A 25474-nucleotide genomic window follows, 5' to 3' on the forward strand; every position below is an offset into this window, starting at 1 on the left:
CATTGGAATTTACCATTTCACTCTGCTGCAGGGCCAGGACAAACAGCATCATATTCAGTAACTACGAACACATTCACGTCGGATTGCGTGAAGTTTATATATGTTACAATATGTAACACGATTGCATGCAGGTGCCATACATTTTCTACAGTTGACTGACGTTAATGATCGGTTATAAGAAAAAGTATGTAGGAATTGTTCTTTAGCGGACAAAAGCGTATTTATTCTTTGGCAGGCGGAAGGCGATTATCTTTGGGGATTGTTCACAGCGCGCCGACAGCTATTAGCACACAACAATAAGAGTCCTACAGTTTGGAGTCGCTTCCATTCAGTATATGTTGTGGTACTGAAAATAAGTATGTCTGACATGAATTTGTGTTTCATTTGCGAAAAAACTGTGGTGAGTGGTGTACGCAATGTGAAAAAGAAGCTTGCCGGTGTGACTGTGCAGTTCTAGGCGCTTCAGTCTGGAACCGCGTGACCGCTACGGTCGCAGGTTCGAATCCTGCCTTGGGCATGGATGTGTGTGATGTCCTTAGGTTAGTTAGGTTTAAGTAGTTCTAAGTTCTAGGGGACTGATGACCATAGTGCTCAGAGCCATTTGAACCATTTGTGAAAAAGAAAGGACTGAGCACACTTATCGACTGTAGTGTTAAACGCAGGAAGTCTGCCCACACCCATTTTTTGAAAAAGCTCAGTGAAGTGATGTTGCATGAAGCATGCTACAAGAAGTACATTAATGAGAGAATGATAGCAGCTAGCCTTCGACATCCTCAGGAACCAACAGGCGTGCTATGTCAGTCGCAGGAAAAAGGTCAGTTCAATTTCAAAGAGAAATGCTTCTTATTTGCAAAAGGGAATTCTGATGACTTTTTAACCAAGCAGTTAAGATTGTCATATGCCAAACAAAATTTTGTTTACAAAGTAATGAAATTGGAAGTGCAATCAACAGTATTAGATCAGGCTAAACGACGTGGTGATGAATTTGGTCAACAAGTGATAGAGCGGATTCAAAATGTAAATGATTTGGTTGCTGCAGATGGGTGATACCACAGATTTTGCTACAGAAAGTTCTTTCACTGGACAGAATCAATGTTACAGACCTGCAGCACAAGTAGATTAAGGCGTGGAGGCTATATTTGCCTACCTGGAAACCAATACGGAAGAATGTCAGTTTTCTATGGATGATCTGTTAGAGCAAATACCCACATCACCTCGTCCTGGTATTCGAACTGTCAAGGCTCGCCTTTTCCAGAAATATGGTGGTAGCTGAAACAGCTTCAAAGCCAGGCACAAGCAGATGCTGACGTTATGATTGTAACATCTGCCATTTCAAGAACCAAAGATTTTGGAAGTGTTGTCATTGTAGGAGATGATGTTAACCTGCTTTTGCTCATGACCGGTTTGGGGCAAGGCATTGAAAACTTATTTTTCTTAAAGCCAGGAAGAGGAAATGCAGAAAAAAGTGGTTTTCCACTGCATCTTACAAATTTGACAGTGAATATATTCTGTTCACTTACGCCTTTAGCGGATGTGATGCAACATCCGCTTTTTTTATCAAGGAAAAATTAAGTGCTGCAATATTGTTGCGAAAAATGAACACCTAACCTCAGCGCTTTGCACGTTCAATAAACCACATGCCACCCGTGAAGAAATAACAACAGAAGGAGAACAGGTTGCTATCGCATTGTATAGTGGAGGTGTCAGCAGTTCCCACACACTAGACCATTTGCGGTACCAGCTATTTGCCAAGTCTGCAACAAAAAGCAAACTGAATCTTGCACGGTTGCCACCTACACAAGATGCTGCATATCATCATTCGTTGCGGACTTACCAACAAGTCCAAAGTTGGATGGGAAACTGGAAACCTCCTGAGAAATGGGGCTGGAATCACAGTGACCACGGTCCAATATTCGTTACAATGACCGAAGATCCAGCACCTGAAGCACTTCTTCACATTGTTTCATGCTCGTGCAAGCTGAACTGTGGCGGAGTATGCTCCTGCAGAAAAGTGGGTTTGAAATGTTCTTCAATTTGCAATAAATGTATTGGGGTCAACTGTGAAAGCGTGCCAAAATTTTTAAATGAAGACAGTGAAGATGTTGTTATGGAGGATGTTGAAGAAACCGCTGACAAAATCAACGAACTTGCTGAGGCTGACTCGCTGTTTAAAGAAGAGGTCAATCTGGGATTAACTCTGTGTACAGACCCTGAACCCGTAACTCAAGGTATTTCTGGTGACACTGAGGAACCTGGCCCATCAAAACGTTGGAAGTGATGCTCTTACCTGTCTCAAGTGCGCTTAAGTGCAATATTACAAGTATTACACACCCAGAACTGTCAAGATTTTTTAGTAATCGACAATGCGTTTTAATTGTAATAAAGCTAATTTTTTTAATGTCAACTGTGTGGCCTTTATACACAAGAATAATTACCTACCTAATTAGGTTGTCTATTGCACTAATAATAGTTCAGTTTCCTGAGACAATTTATTGTGTGTGTGTGTGTGTGTGTGTGTGTGTGTGTGTGTGTGTATGTGTGTGTATCTCTTAATGATGTATTTTTATATTTATAGTTTTACAAATACAAGGGCTGAGGTGGCCCATAGTGAACTTCAGGTAGTGATGTAAGAATCACAATAGTTTGGTGCCCAGCAATCCTCATGTTGCATACAGAGAAATTGAACACCTGAAAGTGAGGTGGTATATTCCAACATATAGCATAATATATAATGTATTTATACTACACAAACAGAAACTGAAAAAACAGTGTTCAAAAATTAGGTAATTTGCCACTTTGCTCGAAATTTTAAAAATTGGTATTTTTTGACGTGCTGTAGCACCTTACATACTGGGAGTAGAAGAAAATTGTAAAAATCAAATTTGTAGAGAATTTTGTGCTCTTTAAAAAAGAAAATAGACGTTAAATCGATAGGAGCAAATGACACAGATATTTTGAAAAAACGGAAAAAGTTCGAAATTTTCGAAGTTTTTTGACTGCAGAAAGTTTTCCCAAGAGGAATTTTGTTGGAAGAACTTGGTTTTGTAACCTTTCCAACAATATGAACGAGTTAAAAAAATAAAATCTTCTACCCCACCTTTTGCGAGGTATATCTGCAATTTGACTGGACTAAGCAACGATCATGAGCATTAGATGTGGTGAAGGATAACTTCATATCACTAATTGTTATGAACAACCACAACTCATCATTACATCTATGTGCTTATGGGTAGCCAAACAAGTCCTGGAAGAGCAGATTAGAGCCAGAGATGAAGATTGTGCTCCTCTGCCACTACAGGCAACACAAAGGAAGAAACTACTATTGATTTGCGAATAGTATTAGCCTGACAAAGGAGTGGCATAGGTGAGTGGTAGCCATTGTGCATCAGCTTTCAGATGCTTTCAAATCCAGAATGGAGAAAAGACAGACAAAGTGGCCCATCAGCTGTGGAATTGTCCACCAGTTACCCAGCACTCATATAGTGTCATCAGCTGAGCAACATATAATCTGGGAGGAAGTGGATCAGATGCTGCAAGATAACATTATTGAACCTTCAGTGTCCTTGCTGTTCTCCTGTGGTCTTTTCAAAGAGGAAGGATGGCACATGACGTTTCTGTGTCGACTACCGGCAAATGAAAAAAATTATGAAGAAAGGTATCTGTCCATTTCCATACGTTGATAGCTTGCTAGCTGCATGAAAGGCACAAAGTATTTCATAACTGTGGACTGCACACACGCTACTGACAAAGTGACATTGATGAGGCTGACTTGGAAAAGACTCTGTTCATAACACCTCATAGTCTCAGAATCATGCTGTTTGGATTATGTTACGTTCTAGCTACCTTAGAGTGTATCATAACAAAACATGTGTCACTTGCTGCATGCCTCCAGCCTAATTATTTGATATTTAGCACTTATCATTGATACACATAGATGTCAAACAGAGAGACTGGATTAGGGTACTGTCCATCATGACATTCACGTGCAACACTGCAAAACAAGACCACAATCTTCACAGTGTTCTTTCTGCTCCAGAGCCATGAGGCCAAAACGACAATGGATATGCTGTTCCCATTTGAGCCAGACAGTACTCATGATTACTACATAAAACACCTCATCAACAGGACCAAAGAAGTAAGGCAGCTGGCTCATATACAGACCCTGGATGCTCATGAGAAAGACTGAGAGCAATATGACACCAAGCACCAATCAGTGAGATTCAACTCAGGGGGCTTGTTATGGATTTTAACACCTGTGTTGAAAGTGGGACTGTCAGAAAAGTTGCTAAATTGCTATTTTGGGCCATATTGTATCATTATTCATCACATACTATGTGGACTAGTATCTACCTTCATCAAAACAAAACCACAGACACATTGTCCATGCGCTCTGTATGAAGCCCTGTTACTGTTCAGAGGTACAGATCATTGATGTGAGGTTCAAAGAAACTGAAGACATACACCAATGGGAGAGGCTACATTCAATACTCAACATAATAAAAAGTATCTAAAAACACAAGCAGGATCCAAGGGTCCACCATTCAGAGGACTATATAGTGATGAGACCTAGATCTAGTGTGCTGTAGTTAGTTCTAATGAGAATGTTGAATAATTGGGTTGCTTTTTCAGCAGGAGAGGAAGCAATGCTGCAAGGTGTGGGGGTATGTGGTGGAGTTTACGGGTTAGTGTCACTAGCTGGCCTGCTGTGTGCCTCCAGTCTAATTATTTTATATTTAGCATTTATTATATCTGGAAGGTTCTTGAAATACCTTGAATATTCTGGAATATTCAATGTGTGAATAAATAGCTGCACTGTCCATCTAGGGGGACAGCTCTGTTCTGACTGTACATTGGTGTTCGTAATAAAAGCCATTTCAGTGCTAAGTATTGTATTTCATTTGCCAACCCTGCTTTTGGATTTGAACTTGGGTGTGGCTATGCTATGACAATATATAATAAAAGCACTAGGTGATAAATTGATACACAAACTAAACTTGGAAATTGTAGCTGTGTTTATAAGCAATGTCCTCCATCAGAATTAACAAATGCACTTATACAATACTCGGAAAGGACAAAATGGTACTTCCCTCATTGAGGAGAAGTTTAGTCACAGACATGCTCAGCAACTGACTCCAATTTAATGGCTTTTCTGTATGATACGTAACAATCCAGCCTTTGTGTTTGTTGTTATTCTATCCTGGATTTTCCATTGTTTGAAATATGCATATACACGGGCAATTATAAGGGGTGATCAAAAAGTTTCTGTTCGAAGACCATACAGTCTAGAATCAATATGCCAATCAGGCAGAGCCATTTCTGAGACAATTGTCCATTGACACACCAGGTTGAAGATACATGTTTGGTAAAACACTTTGTCCTGTTGCTTGAAGTAGTCCATAACTGCTTTCTGCACATCGTCGTCCAACAGGAATCGTCAACGCTTAAAGACCTTTTTTAAAGGCCTGAAAGCATGGTAATCGCTTGTAATGCTCATGTGTCTTCTGAGTTGACGTAACTTTTGCGTTAGGACATTTGCAATATGGGGATATGTTAGAAAGCAGCAGCACTGGATTTGGCGCATCGTTCAATAATGGTGGTTTTCGACAGACACATTCTTTATTCTCCGTTGGATGTGTAGTGGTGGTTGTCTTTCAGCAGCCAAGAAAAGAATAACAGCATGTTGGTCCTGTTTGGACACATTTGGTGAAAACGTTGCTGTAGTTCATATTTCCGCATCAACTGCACGCGAGTCAGAAAGACATGAATACTACTTTAGTCCTTTACCTACGTTTGTTCTTTATAAGAACATTAAAGCTGCACTGCATTGCATGTATACTGCATCAATACCCTTGAATGGAAACTTTTTGATCTACCCCTTATACTTATTCTCAGTACTGCACCACAGTTGGGTGGTACAAGACATGTAAGGTTGTTGTTGGTTGGGGGGGGGGGGGGCAGGAGAATGGAACAGAGAAAGAGGAAGACAGTAGAGGGTGGAACAGAGAAAGAGGAAGACAGTAGAGGGAAGAAATGGGATGTAGCTTGACAACTAGATGAACCAGAACGGCAATGCAATGCAGAGATGCTAGTTATGGTGGGTGATGGACAAAATGGCAAAGGTTGCAAAGCAGTCACTGAAGTTGAACCAAACAATTCTCTGACACTGAGTTGTCAAAATTTTCCCTTAATCTTCTAAACAGCTAGTTGAAGGTTGTGCAAAAATTGTAGTTGAGTTGATATATCTCATGGCTGATTTTAGGCACAGCTCTGTGTCCAGTGGTTAGCATATGACTATGAAGAGCTGGAATAGGAAGTGCTGGACATATGCATGGGACAGTTCTTGCACCTGTTCATGTCAATATGCCACATGTGGCAAGAGGTTGCACCTGGGTCTTTCATGTGCATATGGCACACATGACAATAGTATAGGCATGGCATAAGAATGTACCAGGATATTTCATAGATTCCTTGAGTGATCACTTTAGGAGAGTTGAGAAGAATGTTCTTAGTTTCAGGGAAGGACGGGTGATCCTTTGCAGCTATTTGGTGTGAGGTGATTGAATTACTGCAAGAATGTGTGGGAAGGGCATAGAAGATCTGTTTGTGAATTATATTTTGAAGAGGGGTCTAGGTACTGCCTATTCTAAAGTCCTTAGCAAGATGTTTAGCATACTGGCAGGCAATTACTCTTCACTGGAGATGTCATCTGTGGGTGGCTAGTTTGTGCAGGAGTGACTTTTTGTTGTGGAAAGGGTGGCAGTTACCAATGCGGAGGCATAGATGTTGGTCAGTAATTTTTGTGTGAATAGGGTTTTATTAAAACCATCAGAGAAAAGGCATTGAACACCCAGAAAAGGGGCATATTGAGTTGAAGAAACCGAGGTCAGACAAATAAGAGAAGAGGCTAATGCTGTGGGCTAATTGAGGATACTTATACACCTTGAACACTTTGTTTTGTCATGTGAAATCTGGCAGTGTACACACTGAGTGAAATGAACTTCTTATTTTGCAGGTACTACATTCAGCCACAATGGGTATTTGATTCTGTAAATGCTCGACAGTTACTGCCCGTTGAGAAATATTTTGTTGGAGCCATTCTGCCACCACATCTTTCGCCATTTGTGGATGCAGAACGTGAGGAGCAGTATATCCCTCCTGAAGAACAACAGCTGCGTGATCCTTCATTAATCGAGCAGAAAGGTAGGAATTTACTATTACTGTAGGCTAGATATTCCAGAATTTTAAGCTACTGAAGTCAGTGTTTGTTAAAGTTCGCATACTACAGACAGAATGCCTGCACATTTGCTGAGCTAAAAAGAGTAATTCATAGTGTTTCAGTTAGTTATGGAAACAATTTTTGTACAAGTTTTTTAGCATTTACAAAATATTTTTACAACAAGAGGAATTTCTTCAAATCACCTAATCAATTATTCATAATTTTGATGCTGATATTCTAATGGAAAGCACACCTGCTGTTACAGGCAAGATCCATTGTCGGTGGTATTTTTCACTCTCCATTAATAGCTCCTAATTTCATGCTTCTCAGTTTGGGAATTCTTGTTGTGAAGAAGCAATCCAACTATGCCTGTCTTGAAAATAAATTTGTCTGTTTCGGTTTCTGTTCTCATTACCTCTGTGTGTTTCATATTCAGTCTTTCGCTGTTTTCTGTCCATATGTGTCTGGACTCCATGGCCTCTTCTTATTGCTTCAGTCTTAATTTTGATCTTAAAGCCATCCCCACATGGGTCGTGGTTCTATTCGCGAAGCGCACCAGATGTGGTGCCCATCATGGTTGCTGCAAGTTCGGAAATGACGTGCTCTATCTCATGAAAGGTACTCCTCATTGTGATTTGTGACCACAGTACTCTCCTGTGCCAGTTGGCTGCATTTGGTTCACTAATCACACAATATTATGAAAAGAATAGATTTGCTACTCACAGTAAAGATAACACTTTGAGTAACAGACAAGCACAACAAAAAGACCATTACACACAAGCTTTTGGCCAAAGCCTTCTTCAGAAAAGAAAACACATATGCAAATTCCATCAAGCAACCATTCCTCATGCATGCACGGCTGCTATCTCCGGGCCCTCAGGGGCTCAGCATTTGCTTGCCGGGTACAGGCTTGGCAAACCTGGGGTTCCTGGGCTGGGGACTGGTAAGCACCACCAGTCCTCTCTCACTGTAAGCTTTGAGCATGCTTCAGTGACCACTGTGTGGCAGGGCAGTGGAATGTTGTGTGTCACAGGGAACGGGACCTAGACTTGACTGCCCAGATTGCAAGGATGGTAAAAACCACTACTAAAAACAACCTCAGTCTCAAGGTGTGCTGCACTCTGATGAGATATATGATCGTTGAGGTGGAACAGTCATTTCTGGGGAACCTGCTGCTCCTCAGTTGTATAAGGCTTACTTAGGCATGCGGGGCTCTGTCTAGGAGTATTTTTATTTCCCTAGTTGCTTATGGGACTGAGATGCATCCATCAGAGTTTTCTCTTCCACCTCCCAGCAGAATGGGTGGACTGCCATTAGGTACTAACACCCAACCAAATAAGAGGGCTTGTGTAACCAGTCCTGGTAGTCAAGAATCCTAGACTGTGTAGTAAAAGAATGCATGCTGCTGGTCAGTGTGTGTTTTTATTGGTTAAAGGACAAAAGGGAAGTTTTAGCAAAGTGTCACCTTTTTACATACAACAGTGTTTAGAGAGGATTACAGGTACTTTAAAATCAGTTAAGTTGTTACGAAATGGTACATTGTTGGTGAAAACATAAAGTTCCCAACAAGTGACGAATCTACAGAGATCCAAAACCATTGGGGAATATGCCATTGAGACTGAGCTTCACTCCACATTAAATTATAGTAAAGATGTAATATACAGAGACGGTGGACATCCCCAAAGAAGACCTGAAAGTTGAGTGGGCCCAAGAAGGCATTGTAGATGTGCAGAACATTATGAAACTAGTGGAGGGCGATCTTGTTAAATCCAAATTGGTCATCCAGCCTGGAACTATTAACACAGGTTTTCTTCATTTAACTGTGCAGCCTTATGTCTCCTATCCAAATGCCAGCGAGTTGGGCATACCATACATGGATGCAAGGCAGAAGCATGCTTGTGAGAAATGTGGGACGACTGCCCACAAAGGAGGCAGATGTTCATCTCATGCAAAGTGAGTAAATTGCTCTGGGGCCCAGCCAGTCTGGAGTAGCAACTGCTGTGTCTTCCTTGAGAAATGGAAGATACAGGAGATTAAAACCACATAACAGATTCCCTATGGTGAGACCAAGAAGATTTATAAGAGCATGCAGCCCCCAACATTCGCTACCTCCTTTGCATCAGTTGTTAAGCAGTCAGTACAGAAAAGTGATGCTGCTACACAAATGGAGGTAGCTAGTGTTAGCAATAGTACCTGCATTTATCAGTGTACTTGTGCTGCTGTAGTTACTTCGTAGCCTACACTTCATCTCAAAACTTTGGAAAAGTCTGTAGTCACTAATGTTGCGGAGCTCCCTGCTCCCCTTAAGATTCAGTATGGTCCACTTTCTAGTGCTGCCATTACCACTGCTGTGGTTGTGACTCCGAAGCCTACCCAGGGCAAAAAATCAAAGGCCAAGCAAGCATCTTCCACTGATGGAGTAGGGAAGTAAACACTCTGAAGATGTCGTCCTCATACTATCTGATGTCTCTCTTGACTCTTTGGTAGTGCTAATGGACCATGATCAACTCGCTCTAAGACAGAGCTTCCACCCATTACAGGCTCCGCTCCCTGGCAGAAAGACAGGGTAAAAGTGCAACCCCCATGATAAATAGCTCCCATATTATAGTGGAACACTAATGGGTTCAGGGCATATGTGGAATAACTATTCAGCTAGTGCAGGAATGCCCCCTGTGCCTGTGTTTACAATAAACACATTTTAAAGCAACTAGCAGTCCTGTGCTACGGAGCTATAGCCCTCACCAAAGTATGACCTGACTCGGGATGGAGCCAAGGCTTTGTCAATACCGTGCATGACTCCTCTGCACTCCCACGGGCTACTGACCTGCAAACAGTTGCTGTTGAAATTCATGGGTGTTGGAGGATCACTGTTTGCTCACTGAATCTATCTCCACCAGATACAGTAGACTCTAAGGCTCTCACAGAGCACTACATGAAGAGAAGCCATGAACATGGATGGTCAGCAGGGCTAACTGGATGCTGTTCAGCCAGTTGGCTGTGCTTGAACATCACAGCAGTGTCCAGGGATCAGTGGACCACATCACGTGAGTGGTGCATCTTGCTGCTGACTTATCCGTCCCAATGTCTTCAGATCATCTTAGGAAGCGAACTGTATCTTGGTTCACAGATGAGTGCTATTCAGCCATCTGGGACAGGTGTGCTGCTCTTCAACAATTTAAATGCCGCCCTACGGGAGACAACCTCATAGCTTTTCGATTCGTGAGAGCCAAGTCTCAAAGTGTTATTAAGGAGAGCAAGAAAAGGTCATGGCAAGCCTTCCTGGACTCCATCAACAATTCCACATGTTCTACAGAAGTATGAGAAGCCATTTGGAGGATTTCCAGTAAACACAGTTGTTTATCAATTACCGCAGTGCTGAAATAGTGGTGTCTTCAAACAATGCCCAGAGACATTGCTCAAACACTGGCCAGTCATTTTGCAAAAACTACAGCTGATGCAAGCCAGTATCCGGCATTGCATCGCTACTGTGCAGCTGTAGAGAGGGGCAAGTTGGACTTCAGATCCAATAGTTCTGAGGCCTACAACTCTCCTTTCCCCATGTGGGAACTGGAATCGACACTGTCTGGCACTTGTGCCACTGCACACAGTCAGGACCAACTCTGGTGCTGCAGGCTTCGATGATTGCCAGCAGAATCAAACGAAATCCTCTTTGAATGTTTCAGCCTTATGTGGCAGACAGGCAACTTCCCCAACTCGTGGAGGGAGGCGATTCTGTTATCTCTCCTAAAGTGAGGAAAAGACTGCAGTTACAGGAGTATTGCTTTAACGAGCTGTGTAAGAAAGACTCCTGGAGTGAATGGTTAACCATCATTTGGTCTAGCTGTTAGAGACCAGGCAACTGCTTAGCCACTCTCAGTGTGGCTTCCAGAGATTTCAGTCCACTGTCGACAACTTGACCCTGCTAGAGGTGGCTATACAGCAGGCTTTCCTACATAAACATAACTGTTGTGGCACCTTTTTTGATAGCAGTAAGGCATATGACACTACTTGGAGACACAGTATTCTCATGTAACTGCATCAATGGAGCTTTCATGGCCATCTCCCTATGTTCTTGTGGTCTTCCTTGACTCAAGTTGGCGACACGATCGATTTGAGCAGGTAATTGTTGTACATCAGGATACTGTTTTAAGTGTTACCATCTTTGCTATAGCTATTAAACAGTATCATGTCTATGGTAAGGAGTCATGGACAGTGTTCCTATTTGCGGACAGTTTTGCTGTTTTCTGTTGATACTCCAGTGTTGCAACAGAAAGCTGCCAGTTGCAATTTACAGTGTGGAGGTTAGGTTAGAGGAGTGGGCTGCAAAATTGGGTTTTCTGCAATTGTGTGTGTGTGTGTGTGTGTGTGCGCGCGCGCGCGCGCATTTTTAATCATTCAGTCATATTTTTAATTTACCTGACCTGCGACATTTTAGAAACACATCGAGGTTTCTAGGCGTCACTCATTTTTCTCCCCCCCCCCCCCCCCCCCCCCTCCAAATTGTTGTGGTTACCCCACCTGAGAGACCTGAAAGTCAGATCTGTCAAGACACTATATATCATGAAGTGCCTCACCCACAGGCCTTGTGGAGTGGACAGGACACATCTCCTCCAGTTTCGTTGGGCTTTCGTGCAGTCGTGGCTGGACTAGGGGTACACTGTGTAGCACGGCCTGCTCATACTCAGCCTCTGTGCTGATGCTGGGGAACCACCACTTACCATCCAGCGGCAGCTCCTCATGGTGCACCAGGCATGTAAGTTCCTCGCAGCTCCAACTTCACCTGCACACCAAACTGCATACTTCCACCTCTGGAATGCCTTTGCTCCAGTTGACCACAAGCCAGAATGCCATTTGGGATACACATGCGACGTATGCTGGAGTCACTCAGTGTGTAGCAGGTACAACCCCAAATCCAGGATTTTAATCATCTGCCATCCTGGTTTCTGGAGAGGCCCAGAGTAATTTTAGATTTGGTGTGGTACAGGGGAGATTGCACTCCTGCTTCCATTTTCAGTGTGATAATTTGTGACATTTTACCTGAGTACCACAGCTATGTATTTTTACAGGTGGGTTGAAACGGGAGGACTTTGTTGGTTTCTCTGTTGTTTTCCTCGATTGTATCCTCAAGGTTCAAGTGCCTCAAGACTTTACTGTCTTTTATGTAGAATTATATGAAATCTTGCAGCATTGGAGCAAATGAGATGTTCTTCCAGTGCTAAATTTCTTGTCTCAGATCCTCTGAGTGCCCTACACTTTCTGAACTGTTTGTATCCAGCAGATAAAGTAGTCCACACTATCCAGGATGCCCTCCTGCAACTACAATACTGGGGAGGGAGATGTCTTTCCACTGGATATCAGGGCACATGGGAGTTGGGGGGAATGAAAGTGCAAATCTAGCAGCCAAGGAGGTGGTGTGTCATGATCCTCGGGTATTTCAGTGTGCCATTCACCTGCATGCTATAACCTTGCTGTTGAGCTCCAGATTCTTGCATCAGTGAGAGGATGAGTGGCGGAAGTGACAGACAATAAGCTCTGTCTATTAAACCCCACAATGTGGCCATGGCATACTTCCTTTCAGCAATGAAGACAGGATGAGGTTCTCCTTACTCGTCTTCGCAGAGGCCACAAAACTATGCTGCGTTGCTTCTTGCTATAGCGAGAGGACCCTCCAATGTGTGGCCCTTTGTGGCATATAGATCACTTTGCTTCACATTTTATTGGACTATATAGTCTTTTTCCCTGACTATCGAGCCATGACTGATTTGCTGACAGATCTGCGTTCTGTTTTAGGTAACGTTCAAACGAATGTGGTTAGAGTTTAAAAGTGTTGTGAATTGTCCTCCTTTCCCAACATTTTAGAGAGATGGTTTTAATGTATTAACAGGGTGACTGGCTCGACCATATATTAGGTGAGTGGTCAGCCAGTGACATTTATCTGTGGTTTCCTTTTAGTTCCTTTGTCATTTTACTTGTGTTTATTCTCCTCTGTGGAGAAATTTTTTTTTTTCGAGCATTTAAAGAGTGTTTTCCTACCACGTGTGTTTATGTGCCTCACCCACTTTTCTGCAGATATTTTTGATCTTTATATCCCCTACATTGCATGTTAAAGGTATTAAAAAAAAAAACAACTACTTCCGAGTGTGTTGGCTATCAATTGACTGCAACGGTTGGTATTCTTTTTGTTGTGGTTGGCAGGAGAACCAACACTGTGTTACTAGAGGAGGCCGAAATGCACGTGTTTTAGCTCACGCAGGCTGCTGTGAGGTCTGGAACAGGACAAGGAAATTAGAATTTAGAAAAACGGACGTAGCTGGTGGAATACTTAACTTTAATCCACTAATGATGAACGTCGCTCATGACGGTACATGATTCACAATATCAATAGTAACTGATAATGGCGCCTTGCTAGGTCGTAGCAAATAACATAGCTGAAGGCCATGCTAACTATCGTCTTGGAAAATGAGAGCGTATTTAGTCAGTGAACCATCGCTAGCAAAGTCGGCTGTACAACTGGGCGAGTGCTAGGAAGTCTCTCTAGACCTGCCATGTTGCGGCGCTCGGTCTGCAATCACTGATAGTAGCGACACGCGGCTCCGACGTATACTACTGGACCGAGGCCAATTTAAAGGCTACCACCTAGCAAGTGTGGTGTCAGGCGGTGACACCACACGTTTGTTTCTGCTGTCTGTAAACAACATGCTTTCAAACACGCGGTTAGTTTTGTTCAGGTGTGATTGCGAGTAGTTGTTATACTTACGTTTGCAGTGCTTGTGTACGTGTGTTTTGTTGTGTTTATTGAAGACGATGAAATGTAAAGGCATTTTCAAGAAATGGCAATTTAGAGGAAACAAGTTTAGAAAGCTTTCTGTACAAGAGGTTATCTCACCTGGCAACGATGTTTCTAATTGTAATTCTTCAACAAGTGCATCATCAAAGAAGCTGTCACCATTTCAAGAGGGTTACAAAGGATTTACTGTAAGTGAAAAGGAGTGCAGTAACATTATTATAAATTTGAGAATATAATCAGATGTAATTTCTAAATTTATGCAATGTAGACAGTGTGGTGAGTCACAGAGTGTGAAAATTTGTGAGAGTGCCAGTGGGAGAAAAGGCCTAGCAGTTGCTTTGGACTTAATTTGCACTAAATGCTCAGCTGTGATTTCATTTGAGTTCTTCAAAACCAGATGCAAGTGCCCCTTATGAAATCAATACTAGATTAGTTTATGCCTTACGATGCATTGGCAAGGGCATAGCTGCAGGGAGAACATTTTGAAAAACTGACTGCAATATTAGAGAAAGTTGAGTGTGAGGTCAGTGAGGCAAGCATGAAACTGTGTGCTATGGAAGCATTGGAAGAAGATGATGAATGTTCGGATATTGCACTTGATGGAAGTTGGCAGAAAAGAGGACATACTTCTCTGAATGGAGTAGTAACTGCCATGAGTGTAGACACCGGTAAAGTGTTAGATGTGGAGATAACGTCTAAATATTGCAAATGTTGTAAAGTCAGTGAACATAGAGAACACAACTGTGTGGCTAATTTTAGAGGAACAAGTGGTGGTTTGGAAGTTGAATTGAATTGAATTTTTTATTTGATCCTGTAAGATTACACTGTGTACAGTAAATGTATGTGTAATATAGGACATGTCAAAATATTAACATTCTTTATCACTTATTTTTCTACACCTTGTAAGAATATATACAAATTTAATGGCGTAAGTATTCTGCAACACTGTAAAACTCTTTTTCAATGAGATATTCTTTAAGATTCTTTGGAAAGTCATTGTGAAGTACACTATCTTGCAGATTTTTGGGCAGACTTCTTAGTAGTCTGATACCAGAGTACTGGGGTCCTTTTTCTAGCATTGCCATTCGGTGGGGTATGCTCCGTACTTCATTCTTCCTTCTTGTATTGTGGGTGTGTACACTAGCATTTGTAATCCGGTCCTCGCTACCTTTTGTGATGTACATTATTGTTTTGTATATATACAACGATGAAAACTTTAAGATACCTAAATTCTTGAAACAGTTTCTGCACGTTTCAGAGGTCTTTCTTCTTAAAATGGTCCTAATTGCTTTTTTTGTAATGTGAACACTCGTTTTGTCTCTTGTTTGTTTGAGTTTCCCCCCACAGTCACTCCACACTGTAAGTATGGTTCGAAAAGTCCATGATACACTGTACACAGAAGGTTCTTGTCTGAATACTGTGATAGCTGCATCATTAAGAATATGACAGAGCTCAGTTTCTTCCAGACATTATTAATATGTTTTTTCCATTTCAGTTCATTATCCACAGGAATACTTAAGAATCTAGCAGATTCTACTTCTCCATCCTTGTTCCATCAACCTCTAAATCCATGTCTACAGCATTTTCCTTGTTTTCAAACACTGCATACAGAGTCTTTTTTAGATTTATAACCAGTTCATTTTCTAACAGCCATTGAGCTGTGACATTTGCAGATATGTATGCTTTTCTCTCAAGCTGTTCCATGTTTTGGTCACTATTTAGTATTGTCATGTCATCAGCATACAATATTTTCTTTTCTTTCTCCTCGACACCTATATCATTAACAAACACATTAAATAACAATGGCCCCATTACTGAACCCTGTGGCACTCCATATTTGATGGATTTTGTTTCTGATTGGTACGAATTTCCTAATGATACATACTGCTTGCGGTTGCACAAGTATGATTTTATCCATTCACCTGGTTGCCCCCAAATGCCATAGTTGCTTAATTTTTTGTATCAGCATTTCATGGTCAATGGTGTCAAATGCCTTTGAAAGATCCAGAAACATCGCAGAGACAACCTTTTTCTCATCTAAGGACTTTAAAATGTATTCTGTTAGACTGGCAATTGCTGATTCTGTAGATTTACCCTTTCTGAAACCATGTTGTGAGGGTATGAGAATGTCATGTTTGTCCAAATAGTTAACTAATCTGGTATACATAAGCATTTCTAGGATTTTTGAGAAACCTGATATCAGTGAAACTGGTCTGTAGTTGTTGGGATCATCCTTACACCCTTTCTTGTATACTGGCACTACCTTCGTTATCTTCAGTTTTTCTGGAAAAATTGCATCCTTGAAAGAACAGTTTGCTATATTCAGCAGTGGTGTTATTATCTCCCCACATACCAGCTTTATTAGATGATTTGATATTTCATCATCACCAGCTGATTTCTTGGACTTCAGTTTCTGTATAGTTTTCCGCAATTCGTCTTCCGTGACTGGTCTTAAGAACATAGTACTGCATGATCTTTTTGGTACCTTAATACCCTTCTCTTTTTGATTATTTCTTTCCAATTGTAAGTTTTCTACTACACTGATATAGTTATTATTCAGTATGTTTGCTATTTCCATACCATCTATGTCCACTGTGTTGTCTATTTTAATTGACCTAATACCTTCTTCTTTGTTTGGCCCATCTTTTTCCTTTCTTTCAACATTGATTGCATTACAAGCTGCCTTTGCCTTGTTTTTTGAGTTCGCTATAGTGATGTCAATTGCTCTTGCTTTGGCTTCTCTTATTGTTTTTCTATACTTCTTTTTTATCGTTTTATAGTTTTCAGCTTCGCCCATTCGTCTCACATCCTGAAGCTCCCTTCGCTGTTCTAGTATTTCCCTGGTAATCCACTGTGTTTGATCTTGCTGCCTTTCTTGTCTCTTTACTTTGGGAAATACTACATTAAAATGGCACTTAATTGTTGAAATAAATGCATCATATTTTTCATTTACACTCTGTGCCTGTAGGGTTTCATTCCAGGTTTCCTTACTTAACATTGTTCTAAAGATGTTGATATTTTGTTCACTTATGATCCTAATTTCTTTGGTTGTTTGTTTTGGTTCTGATACTGTGTCATTACTTCTGCAAAAGCTGATTAGTTGTCCATGATGATCAGATATTTCTGTCTGAACTACATGTGACTCATAGTTACACATATTAGTAATTATGTTGTCAATAACTGTCTCACTTTGTGAAGTCACTCTTGTTGGTGCAGTTATTGTCACTTTCATGTTATGCTGTATTAACAATTCTTCAAAATCCTGTCTTATTTTTGTGTCTTTTCCCATGTCAATGTTGAAGTCTCCACATATAATAAGATTTCTCTTCATATGCATTCTCTTCATCCCTCTTTAGAAACAAGAGGCGCACGGTACACCAAATATTTGGGTGATGGTGACAGTAAGGCATATAACAATGTGGTGAACTCTAAGCCATTTGGAGATGCCATTATTAGCAAAATAGAATGTGTAGGCCATGTTCAAAAATGTTTGGGAACAAGGCTGAGAAAACTAACTGTTAATATGAGAGGTAAAAAATTAGAAGATGGAAAATTGTTGAACGGACAGGGTCAGTTAACTGATACTGAAATAGGAAACTTGCAGGTATACTATGGGCAGGCAATTAGGAGAAATAATGAAAATCTGGAGGCAATGAAGAGAGATGTTTGGAGCATATTCTTCCATAAGTCCTCTACTGATGATAAGCCATGTCATGGTGTGTCCATCAAGAGAAAATTCGTGGTGCAAATACAATAGGGCTCAGGCAACTGGAGAATCTTATTCTCGCCAGCATTATCTTCCTGCTGCTGTTATTACAACAATTAAACCTATTTTCAGGGACTTGGCTCATCCTGAGCTCCTAAGAAAATGTCTGCATGGGCAGACACAGAACCCAAATCAATGTTTCAACAGCATAATTTGGAACTGCCTTCCTAAAACTGTATTTGTAGGCATACATACAATGAAACTAGTTCATGATGCTGTTATTACATTCAATTGTGGTAATATTGAAAAGTGCTGGGTACTGAAAAAGCTGGGAGTTAATCCTGGTGAAAATATGATCATTGGGCTGCAACATTGCGATAAATGAGGATAGCTGATGCAGACAGGTCTGCATCAAATATGGCCAAGAAAGCAAGACAAACATCCAGGAAGATGAAAGAGAAGCTGGAAGATCTGCTAGAGGCCAAAGAAGGGCCATCATTTGCAGCAGGACAGTTTTAATTAACTGTAAGAAACAAATTTCAAAAGTTTTTTCTTTAAAGTCAATTTCCCACAAACTAAAATTTTCAGTACATGCGCCCATTATATCAGAAACTATCATAGATAAATGAATAATATTTTCAGAGACTCTGCATAACATAAAAAGCCACCTTTGGTACTACATTCATTAATATTCCCCCATTAGGAAGTTCACAAAAAAATATTTTCTGCAGAAAAAACTTAATATTTTTTGTTAAGAAATTTAAAAATGTGTTTCTTAAAAACTATAAAACGGATAAAGTAGATTTTAGGACAGTTAACTCTATTAGCATCATGTAACACAGTAAAAATATTAAGGTTCTGCATCAAATAGGTTTTTTTTTTTTAATGGGTCAAATACTTGCCTAAATTAACATGGGTTAGATAGGCAGGGTGTGGTCCACATCTGAGAATAGACGACAGTCCTCTTTACTTACGGGAACCTACTCCTGCAGTAGGACTCCCTCCTCAACCCACCCACCCCCCACCCCCCACCCCACCCCACCCCACCCCACCCCACACCCCAACCCAACCACCTAAATCGTTGTGCTTGTGGTGTACAAGTGTACACATTTTATTTGATCATAATATTTTTTCCATCCAGAACTTGGCAGTTCATTTAAATGTGCTTTATTATCTTCCCAGATAGTCATGTGTGTTAGGTGCTGCTTCTGGGACAGGGAGATGCACCAGCCCCGCCCCCGATTGAATCTACCCGCCGGATTAATGAAGGGGTCGGTGTTCTGGCCGGTCTGGATATGATTTTTAGGTGGTTTTCTGCATCACTATGTGAATACCAGGCTGGTTTACTAGTGCCGCCTCAGTTACATGATTCACAGACATTTAGAAAACTTTCCCTCTCGTCATGAATAACACTTCATGCAGAGTGTTGGTGCATGCACATTCTATCCACAGAAACAACGTGGTGGCACAGGAAGGGCGTCTGGCCACCTTTAAAATTAACCATGCTATTCTGACTCTGCATTGATTCAGGACAAAGACACAGGAAAAAGAAAGCTATTTCAATCTCTCAGAGTTTCTAGGATCTCATTTTTTGGTTAGTTTTATCTACAATTTTGACAGTGAGTCAATTTATTTTGTAAGCCTCATCCAACTGTAGGTCACATAGAATGCATCAGACTTCTAGCTAATTGTAGGTTGGTAAAAAGATATGAAGGAAATAGTTGTGCTGCTGGATAGTAGCCATGGCAGCGGTGTAGGCTGGTTGGTACAGAACAAATTAGGAACAGGGTACCAGGTCACAAGTTGTGAAGCAAAATGCCTATCCTTACCAAGGTGACTGAGGACATAGGAAATTTGTGTAACAGTTTTGATAAAGAGGCGCAGGTGATCACAGTAGGTGGAGCAGGAAAGAGCCTGGCTGAAGATAGAAATTAAGTGTGTCCTTGGTGGAATAGGAGTAGCAGCTTCATATACAAGGTTTGTGGAGGTCATGCAGCGCCATGACCAGCCTTGGGTTAACAGTCCTGTCAGCCATGTGAGCACAGAGTTCAGCAGCCTGCTGCTGACTGAAATGAAATGTCATGTGAATTCAGTACATGTTGCTACTAGACAGGCCTACGCCTGAATAGGAGGATGAAAGAAAGGTTGACTAAGCCTCTTACAAAAAAATGAACAGATGGTCTGTGTCATATAAAGCAAGATCCCTGTGGTTATTGGTATTGGAGGGGTACCTTTCATTAAATTGGCATCATGCACCCTGTTGTGAAAGAAGTTAACATCAGAAGAGCCCCATAATATGTGTAAGAATGCACAGCAAAGTAAGGTTAGCTAATTTCATAAGAATATTAGAGGACTGAGTAATGAGGTAGACAAGCATGTCTGGAGAATTTAGAGAGCTCTGAAAAGATAGACATCCTGTGCCTATCTGAGCACCACATTGCTTGAGAAGTTAAATGTGAAGCATTACACTCTTAACATCATACTCATGTAGAACTAATATGAGGGAAAGAAGAGCTGTTGCATATATTAAGATATAACAGAAATTCAGAAACATTGAAACAAGTAGATTTTGTAGTGAGCAGCGCACAGCAGTGTGTGCTTCTGAATTAATACTGAAAAAGAGTTCACTCCGAATTGTAACTGTACATAGATCCCCATTGGGAAGTTCCGAACTGTCATTAGGCATATGGAGTCTTTTCTGATAGACAACAGAAAGCAGTTAATACTCTGTGAAGATATCATGCAAATTTTTTGAAGGATTCTGATTGGAAAAATGATCAGGAAACTCTACTTGGGTACTCTATTTGGATCCTACAATTTTATCTCAGTAATTAATTTCCAATGCAAGTGGATAATGACAGTTCACTATGTACATTATTGACATTGCAGACAATATTAATAATAACCTAAGACATTTTGCAGATATGCAGTTATCTGTAATGAACTACCGAACAATAAAAGCTGCGTAAATATTCAGTTATTTCTTAATAAGATTTCAGAATGGTGCAGTGACTGAAAGCTTGCTTTAAATATTCAGAAATGCAAAATTGTGTTCTTCACAAAATGAAAAAAAAGTAACACCATATGAGTATAATATCAGTGAGTAACAGTTGGAGTCGGCCAATTCATAATACACCTGGTACCTGGGCATAACACATTGCAGGAACATGAAATGGAATGATCACATAGGCAATGTCGTAGGTAATGCAGGTAGGTAATGAGGATAAGATTAGAGTAATTACAGTACGCAGAGAAGCATTTATAAACATTCATTGAGAATCCTGAGACCAGTATCATCTGTTTCAAATGGTCTCTTACTGATAACGCCTTCAATAATACACAGAGGTTTTTGCTAGAGATAAATGGATTGTGTGTGGATGTATGGCAAGAGAATTGTATAACTTTATGTATATTTGATATCTAATATTAGTATCAAAAGTTTCTTACTAAGCATCAGTAATTGATGAGCATGCATAAATTTTTTTTTTTTTCAGATTGCTGTTGATCTAACACATCTCACACAACTGTAACCATTGTAAATCTGTATATAACTAATTAAGCATGTGTAATACATTGCAGATTCTGGAGAGAGCAGTTCTGATGACGAAGATAATGCAAGTGATGAAGATGCCGTTGATAAGAATAAACAGAACTCCAAAGAAAAGCGCAGTCATAAGAAAGGTAAATCTGAGGCAGATAAGTCTGAAGCAGAAGCTGACAACAAAGCTGATGATACTCCAAGTGGAGGAATTGAAAGCCAACGAGAAGAAAAAGTAAGAACACATTCTTTGGAAAACTAACTGTAGTCTGGTGTTTTGGTGAAAATGTTATTTATATACTACTTGTTTCATTTCAGCGCAAGCGTATGTCAGTTACTGCTGGCACAGTTTCTCTTGAAGATCCAATGGAGAAGGTGCGGCAGGATCGTCAAGAATACAGATTGCGAGAGAAAATGATAGCAAAAAAGCATCGTAAACTATACCGTAGTATGATGGAGGGCAGAACTGAGAGGGCTAAAGAAGTATGGCTGTTGCGAAAAAAGCGGCAACAGATAGAAGCAGAAGAAAAACAACACCGCAAACGAGAGCGAAGGGAGGCACAAGTCTCTGCTGCTACATCTGTAACATAGTGTGATTGTTTGTAACAAATATGAAAGGTACACCACGGTTCTTACAGCAATATAGTATAGGCCAGTTCATTTTTTATTTTGGCAAACAACAGTATTGGTGCAATGTCACATGAATTTACACTATGAACTAAAACCAGTCTGTAAGTCAAAGGACACTGGCTTTTAATAAAAGTGAAAATGAAAATCCACGAAAAAGTACAGTGTTTGAAACAAATTGATTTGTTGGTTTCACCTAATCAAGTTCAAGAATTTATTTTTATCATTAATTTTAAAAATTGTTGATACTTAACTTTGTAAATAATTGTACGTATTGATTGTGACTAAGACATTTTCATCGTGGTCAGCATCTTTTGTAACAGAAGTGCTTGTTGCCTTTCTAGAATATAAATTATTCTGAGAATGATAGATCTATTTTGATTCATACCTTAACCACAATTAAATGATGTGCAACCAGTAAAGTTATGATGGTGCATAGTGTAGTAGTTGATTATGTCTGCTACTGTTTATTTATGGTTTACTTGTTAAAAAACATATGTGCATACCATGTGCCTCCACTCCGTCTGCCTGCAGTCTCTGGAGAACAAAGAAGGAATAAATCCCATTTGTGTCAGAGAAATAGAAATTTTGTTTGTGTTTGTCTCTCGACATGTGAGATTTATTAGCTTTTTTCCCTACTGTGAAGAAAGTGTTTACAAACATGTTTGACTTACTAATTTGCTCTTTCATCTCTGACTTTACATATTTCGGGACACATGTTTATGAGAAACCAAGCTCTGAGTAGTCTCTTAAAACTGAACTGCAGTTAATAGCAACAATTTCTTAGTAAGATTTCAAGCATAATCACAATCCTAGTAACAAACTGAGAAATTTGTCATATATGTGTGTGTGGTGGAAGGCATAATTCAAACTTGGTGGCCATTGCAAAATATTATAGAATATGGATGCAAGCATGAGAAGGTATATAGCTCTAGTTTTATGAAAGGTTTTAATTAATTGTTGTGAACAAACATGCCGCTCAGAAATCCGAAGAAAATTTAGGAACGGGGTAAACAAACAGAAATAAAAAGGATTTAGTGTTGAGAAATGGGACAAGTTACAGCAGTGAATAGAAAAAAGGATGCAGTCCCAAATCCGGATTTTGTTTTTTTTTTTTTTTTCTTCTTCATCCAGGAGACCATTTTCTTTCCAGATGGTATAGATAATCAAAAAACTTACAATTAGATCCGTGGAAGTGGCGACAGGTGTTCAAGCAATACGTGATACGTTTTGCAGCGAGATGGGGCATACGTACGCTGGGCAGAGCCCCCTCGTGTTGGTCCGACAGGGTCGGTGTTGCGCCTTGTGTAGTTGGTGCAGAACTGTCACACAAGGTGGAAACAATACAGTGAGTGCCAGTATGTCACGTCTACATCAGAGGGAGCCATATTGGCATGTGAACGAGTTCGAATAGGGCAGAATAATCAGTTTCCAGAAAACGGGGTTGCCATACCGTGACATTTCTCCTCACGCAGGGCATGATGCTACGACAGTGATGCGTATGTGCAAGCAGTTGGTAGAGGAAGGTCGTACGCAATGACAAGCAGGGACTGGACCACGGAATATGACCACAGCACAAGATGACTGTCATATTGTCTACATGGCCATTATGGACCGTACAGCATCATCCACAGGGTTGGCTTATTGCTGGAGCACTGCAACAGGTGTGAACTTATCTGCATCGACGGTTTGTCGCTGTCTGCTGCAGGTTGGACTGGTTGCATGCATGCCATTACATCGGCTTCCATTGTCCGACTGCAGAGGGCATCTGAACACCGTCACTGGAGTGCTGAGTGGCAACATATAATCTATTTGGATGAGTCCTGCTTCAACGTGTCCTACAGTGATGACTGCATGTGTGTCCAGTGGTACCGTGGTGAGCGCAACCTGGGGGGGGCTGCATTGTGGAGCGGCATCATGGACAAACACCAGGTTTGATGGTTTTGGGCACCATTAGTCACAACAAACGGTCTCACCTTGTACGTATTGGGGCACTTTGAACAGCAACTGATACCTAACGGAGGTTGTGGAGCCTGAGTTACTTCCCTGCTTCAGGCATCTCCACAGGCCACATTTCAACAGGACATTGCCCAGCCACATATTGTGAGAAATGTACATGCCTTCGAAGAGCGACGGGTACCATTGCTTCCCTGGCCTGCATGGTCACCAGACATGTTGCCCATCGAACATGTCTGGGATATGGTTGTTCGGCACCTGGTGCGCCATGATCTTCTTGTAACTGGTGTCATGGATTTGTGGGCTCAGATACAAACTGTGTAGAGGGAAATCCCTTGGGAACATATTCAGAACCTTATTGGTTCAATGCGACAGTGTATAGCAGCTCTAATTGCAGCGTATGGTAGCCACACGATACACAGTAGTAGGGCTCAAGACATGTACAGATTTGAAAAGGAAATCATTTGTTACTCATCATGTACCTAACCTGTGGTATTAAATAAATCGAATTCATACGTCTTGGTGTTGCAATTTCCACAAACGGTAGTGTAGTTATACTACATTCACTCCTAAAGTTAAAGAAATTTTATGCCGTTAAGTGTTTCAGTGAACTGGCTTTTAGTATGCTGTAATATGTTCCTATTGTTATATGAAGTGTGAGAACAGAGAAAATGTTGTCACATTGTAACCATAATCAAGTTCAAATCTGAAAGCAGTGTCATTAGTGAAGTATAACACACAGCACTGAAAGCATTTTTGTTACAAACATATGGACTGAAGAGAACTAAACTCATGAGTTCACTGAGAGTTTTACTATTTAAACAAATATTTAATATTGCAGAATATGCAAACACAACAAATTTTAAGAACCTTCCAGATATTGTAAATATTAAATACCAAATAATTATTGGTGGTCAGGTTTCAACTTACCACCCACAGCCCATCAGCCAGTGATGCTAAACAGTACACCACACTACCTGAAGCCAGCTTGAGGCATTGCTGCCTCTCCTGCAGAAACAATGACCTGCTCTTTCAGAAATTTTCATTGTAGCTGACTACAGCACACTGGATCTAGATCTTGTTCATGATTCTCTGTATTGCATCACTGGCAGATCCTCACATTGTCTTCCATGTGATGAGCATGAGGTGGATTTTGTCGAAGGTTGGCAATAATTGAGTTGGCCTTCAGTTTCCTTGAACTAGAAGCCTCATTGATCTGTGTCTTACAACTGAGTAGGGCTTCATCAGAGGGCATGCACTACGCTCATGTACTTTTGTTTTCTGATGAAAGAATATAATCCTTGCCTTTGTATTCAACATCTGATAAGAGATGGAGGATATGATGATTGTGTTTTAATATCTTTCCTGATAGTCCCACTTTCCACATAGGCATAAAAATTGTACTAAGTCCCCTGGGTTGTATCTCACTGGCCAGTGCTTCCCGCTACAGTACGCTTGGCCCTTCTGGGCATCCAAGTTCCTTTTGGAGCCAAAACAATGATCTCAAGCCTGTAGTATATTGATTTGTTGTCCCTTGTGACTTTCACAACAAGCATTCTTGTTTCCCAGTCTCTCTGATGTCAATGCTTTATTCAAGCATTCTGTGAGAACATTTGTCTGTGAGTAGTCACCAGTTGTCACCCT

General features: G+C 40.7%; 1 protein-coding gene across 1 annotated transcript in view; it reads left to right on the plus strand.

The window, feature by feature from the left end:
* LOC126270310 (pescadillo homolog) overlaps positions 1–22241 on the plus strand; it is a 48205-nt gene extending 25964 nt beyond the window's left edge. The window contains exons 7-9 of the mRNA XM_049974061.1: positions 7013–7200; positions 21289–21482; positions 21566–22241. Coding sequence (XP_049830018.1) covers positions 7013–7200; positions 21289–21482; positions 21566–21838 — 655 coding nt within the window. The 3' untranslated portion in view covers positions 21839–22241. The remainder of the gene's footprint in view (positions 1–7012; positions 7201–21288; positions 21483–21565) is intronic.
* The last annotated feature ends 3233 nt before the right edge of the window (positions 22242–25474 follow it).

The sequence above is a fragment of the Schistocerca gregaria genome, chromosome 1 (genome assembly GCF_023897955.1).
Source record: "Schistocerca gregaria isolate iqSchGreg1 chromosome 1, iqSchGreg1.2, whole genome shotgun sequence".
NCBI classification, from domain to species: domain Eukaryota; kingdom Metazoa; phylum Arthropoda; class Insecta; order Orthoptera; family Acrididae; genus Schistocerca; species Schistocerca gregaria.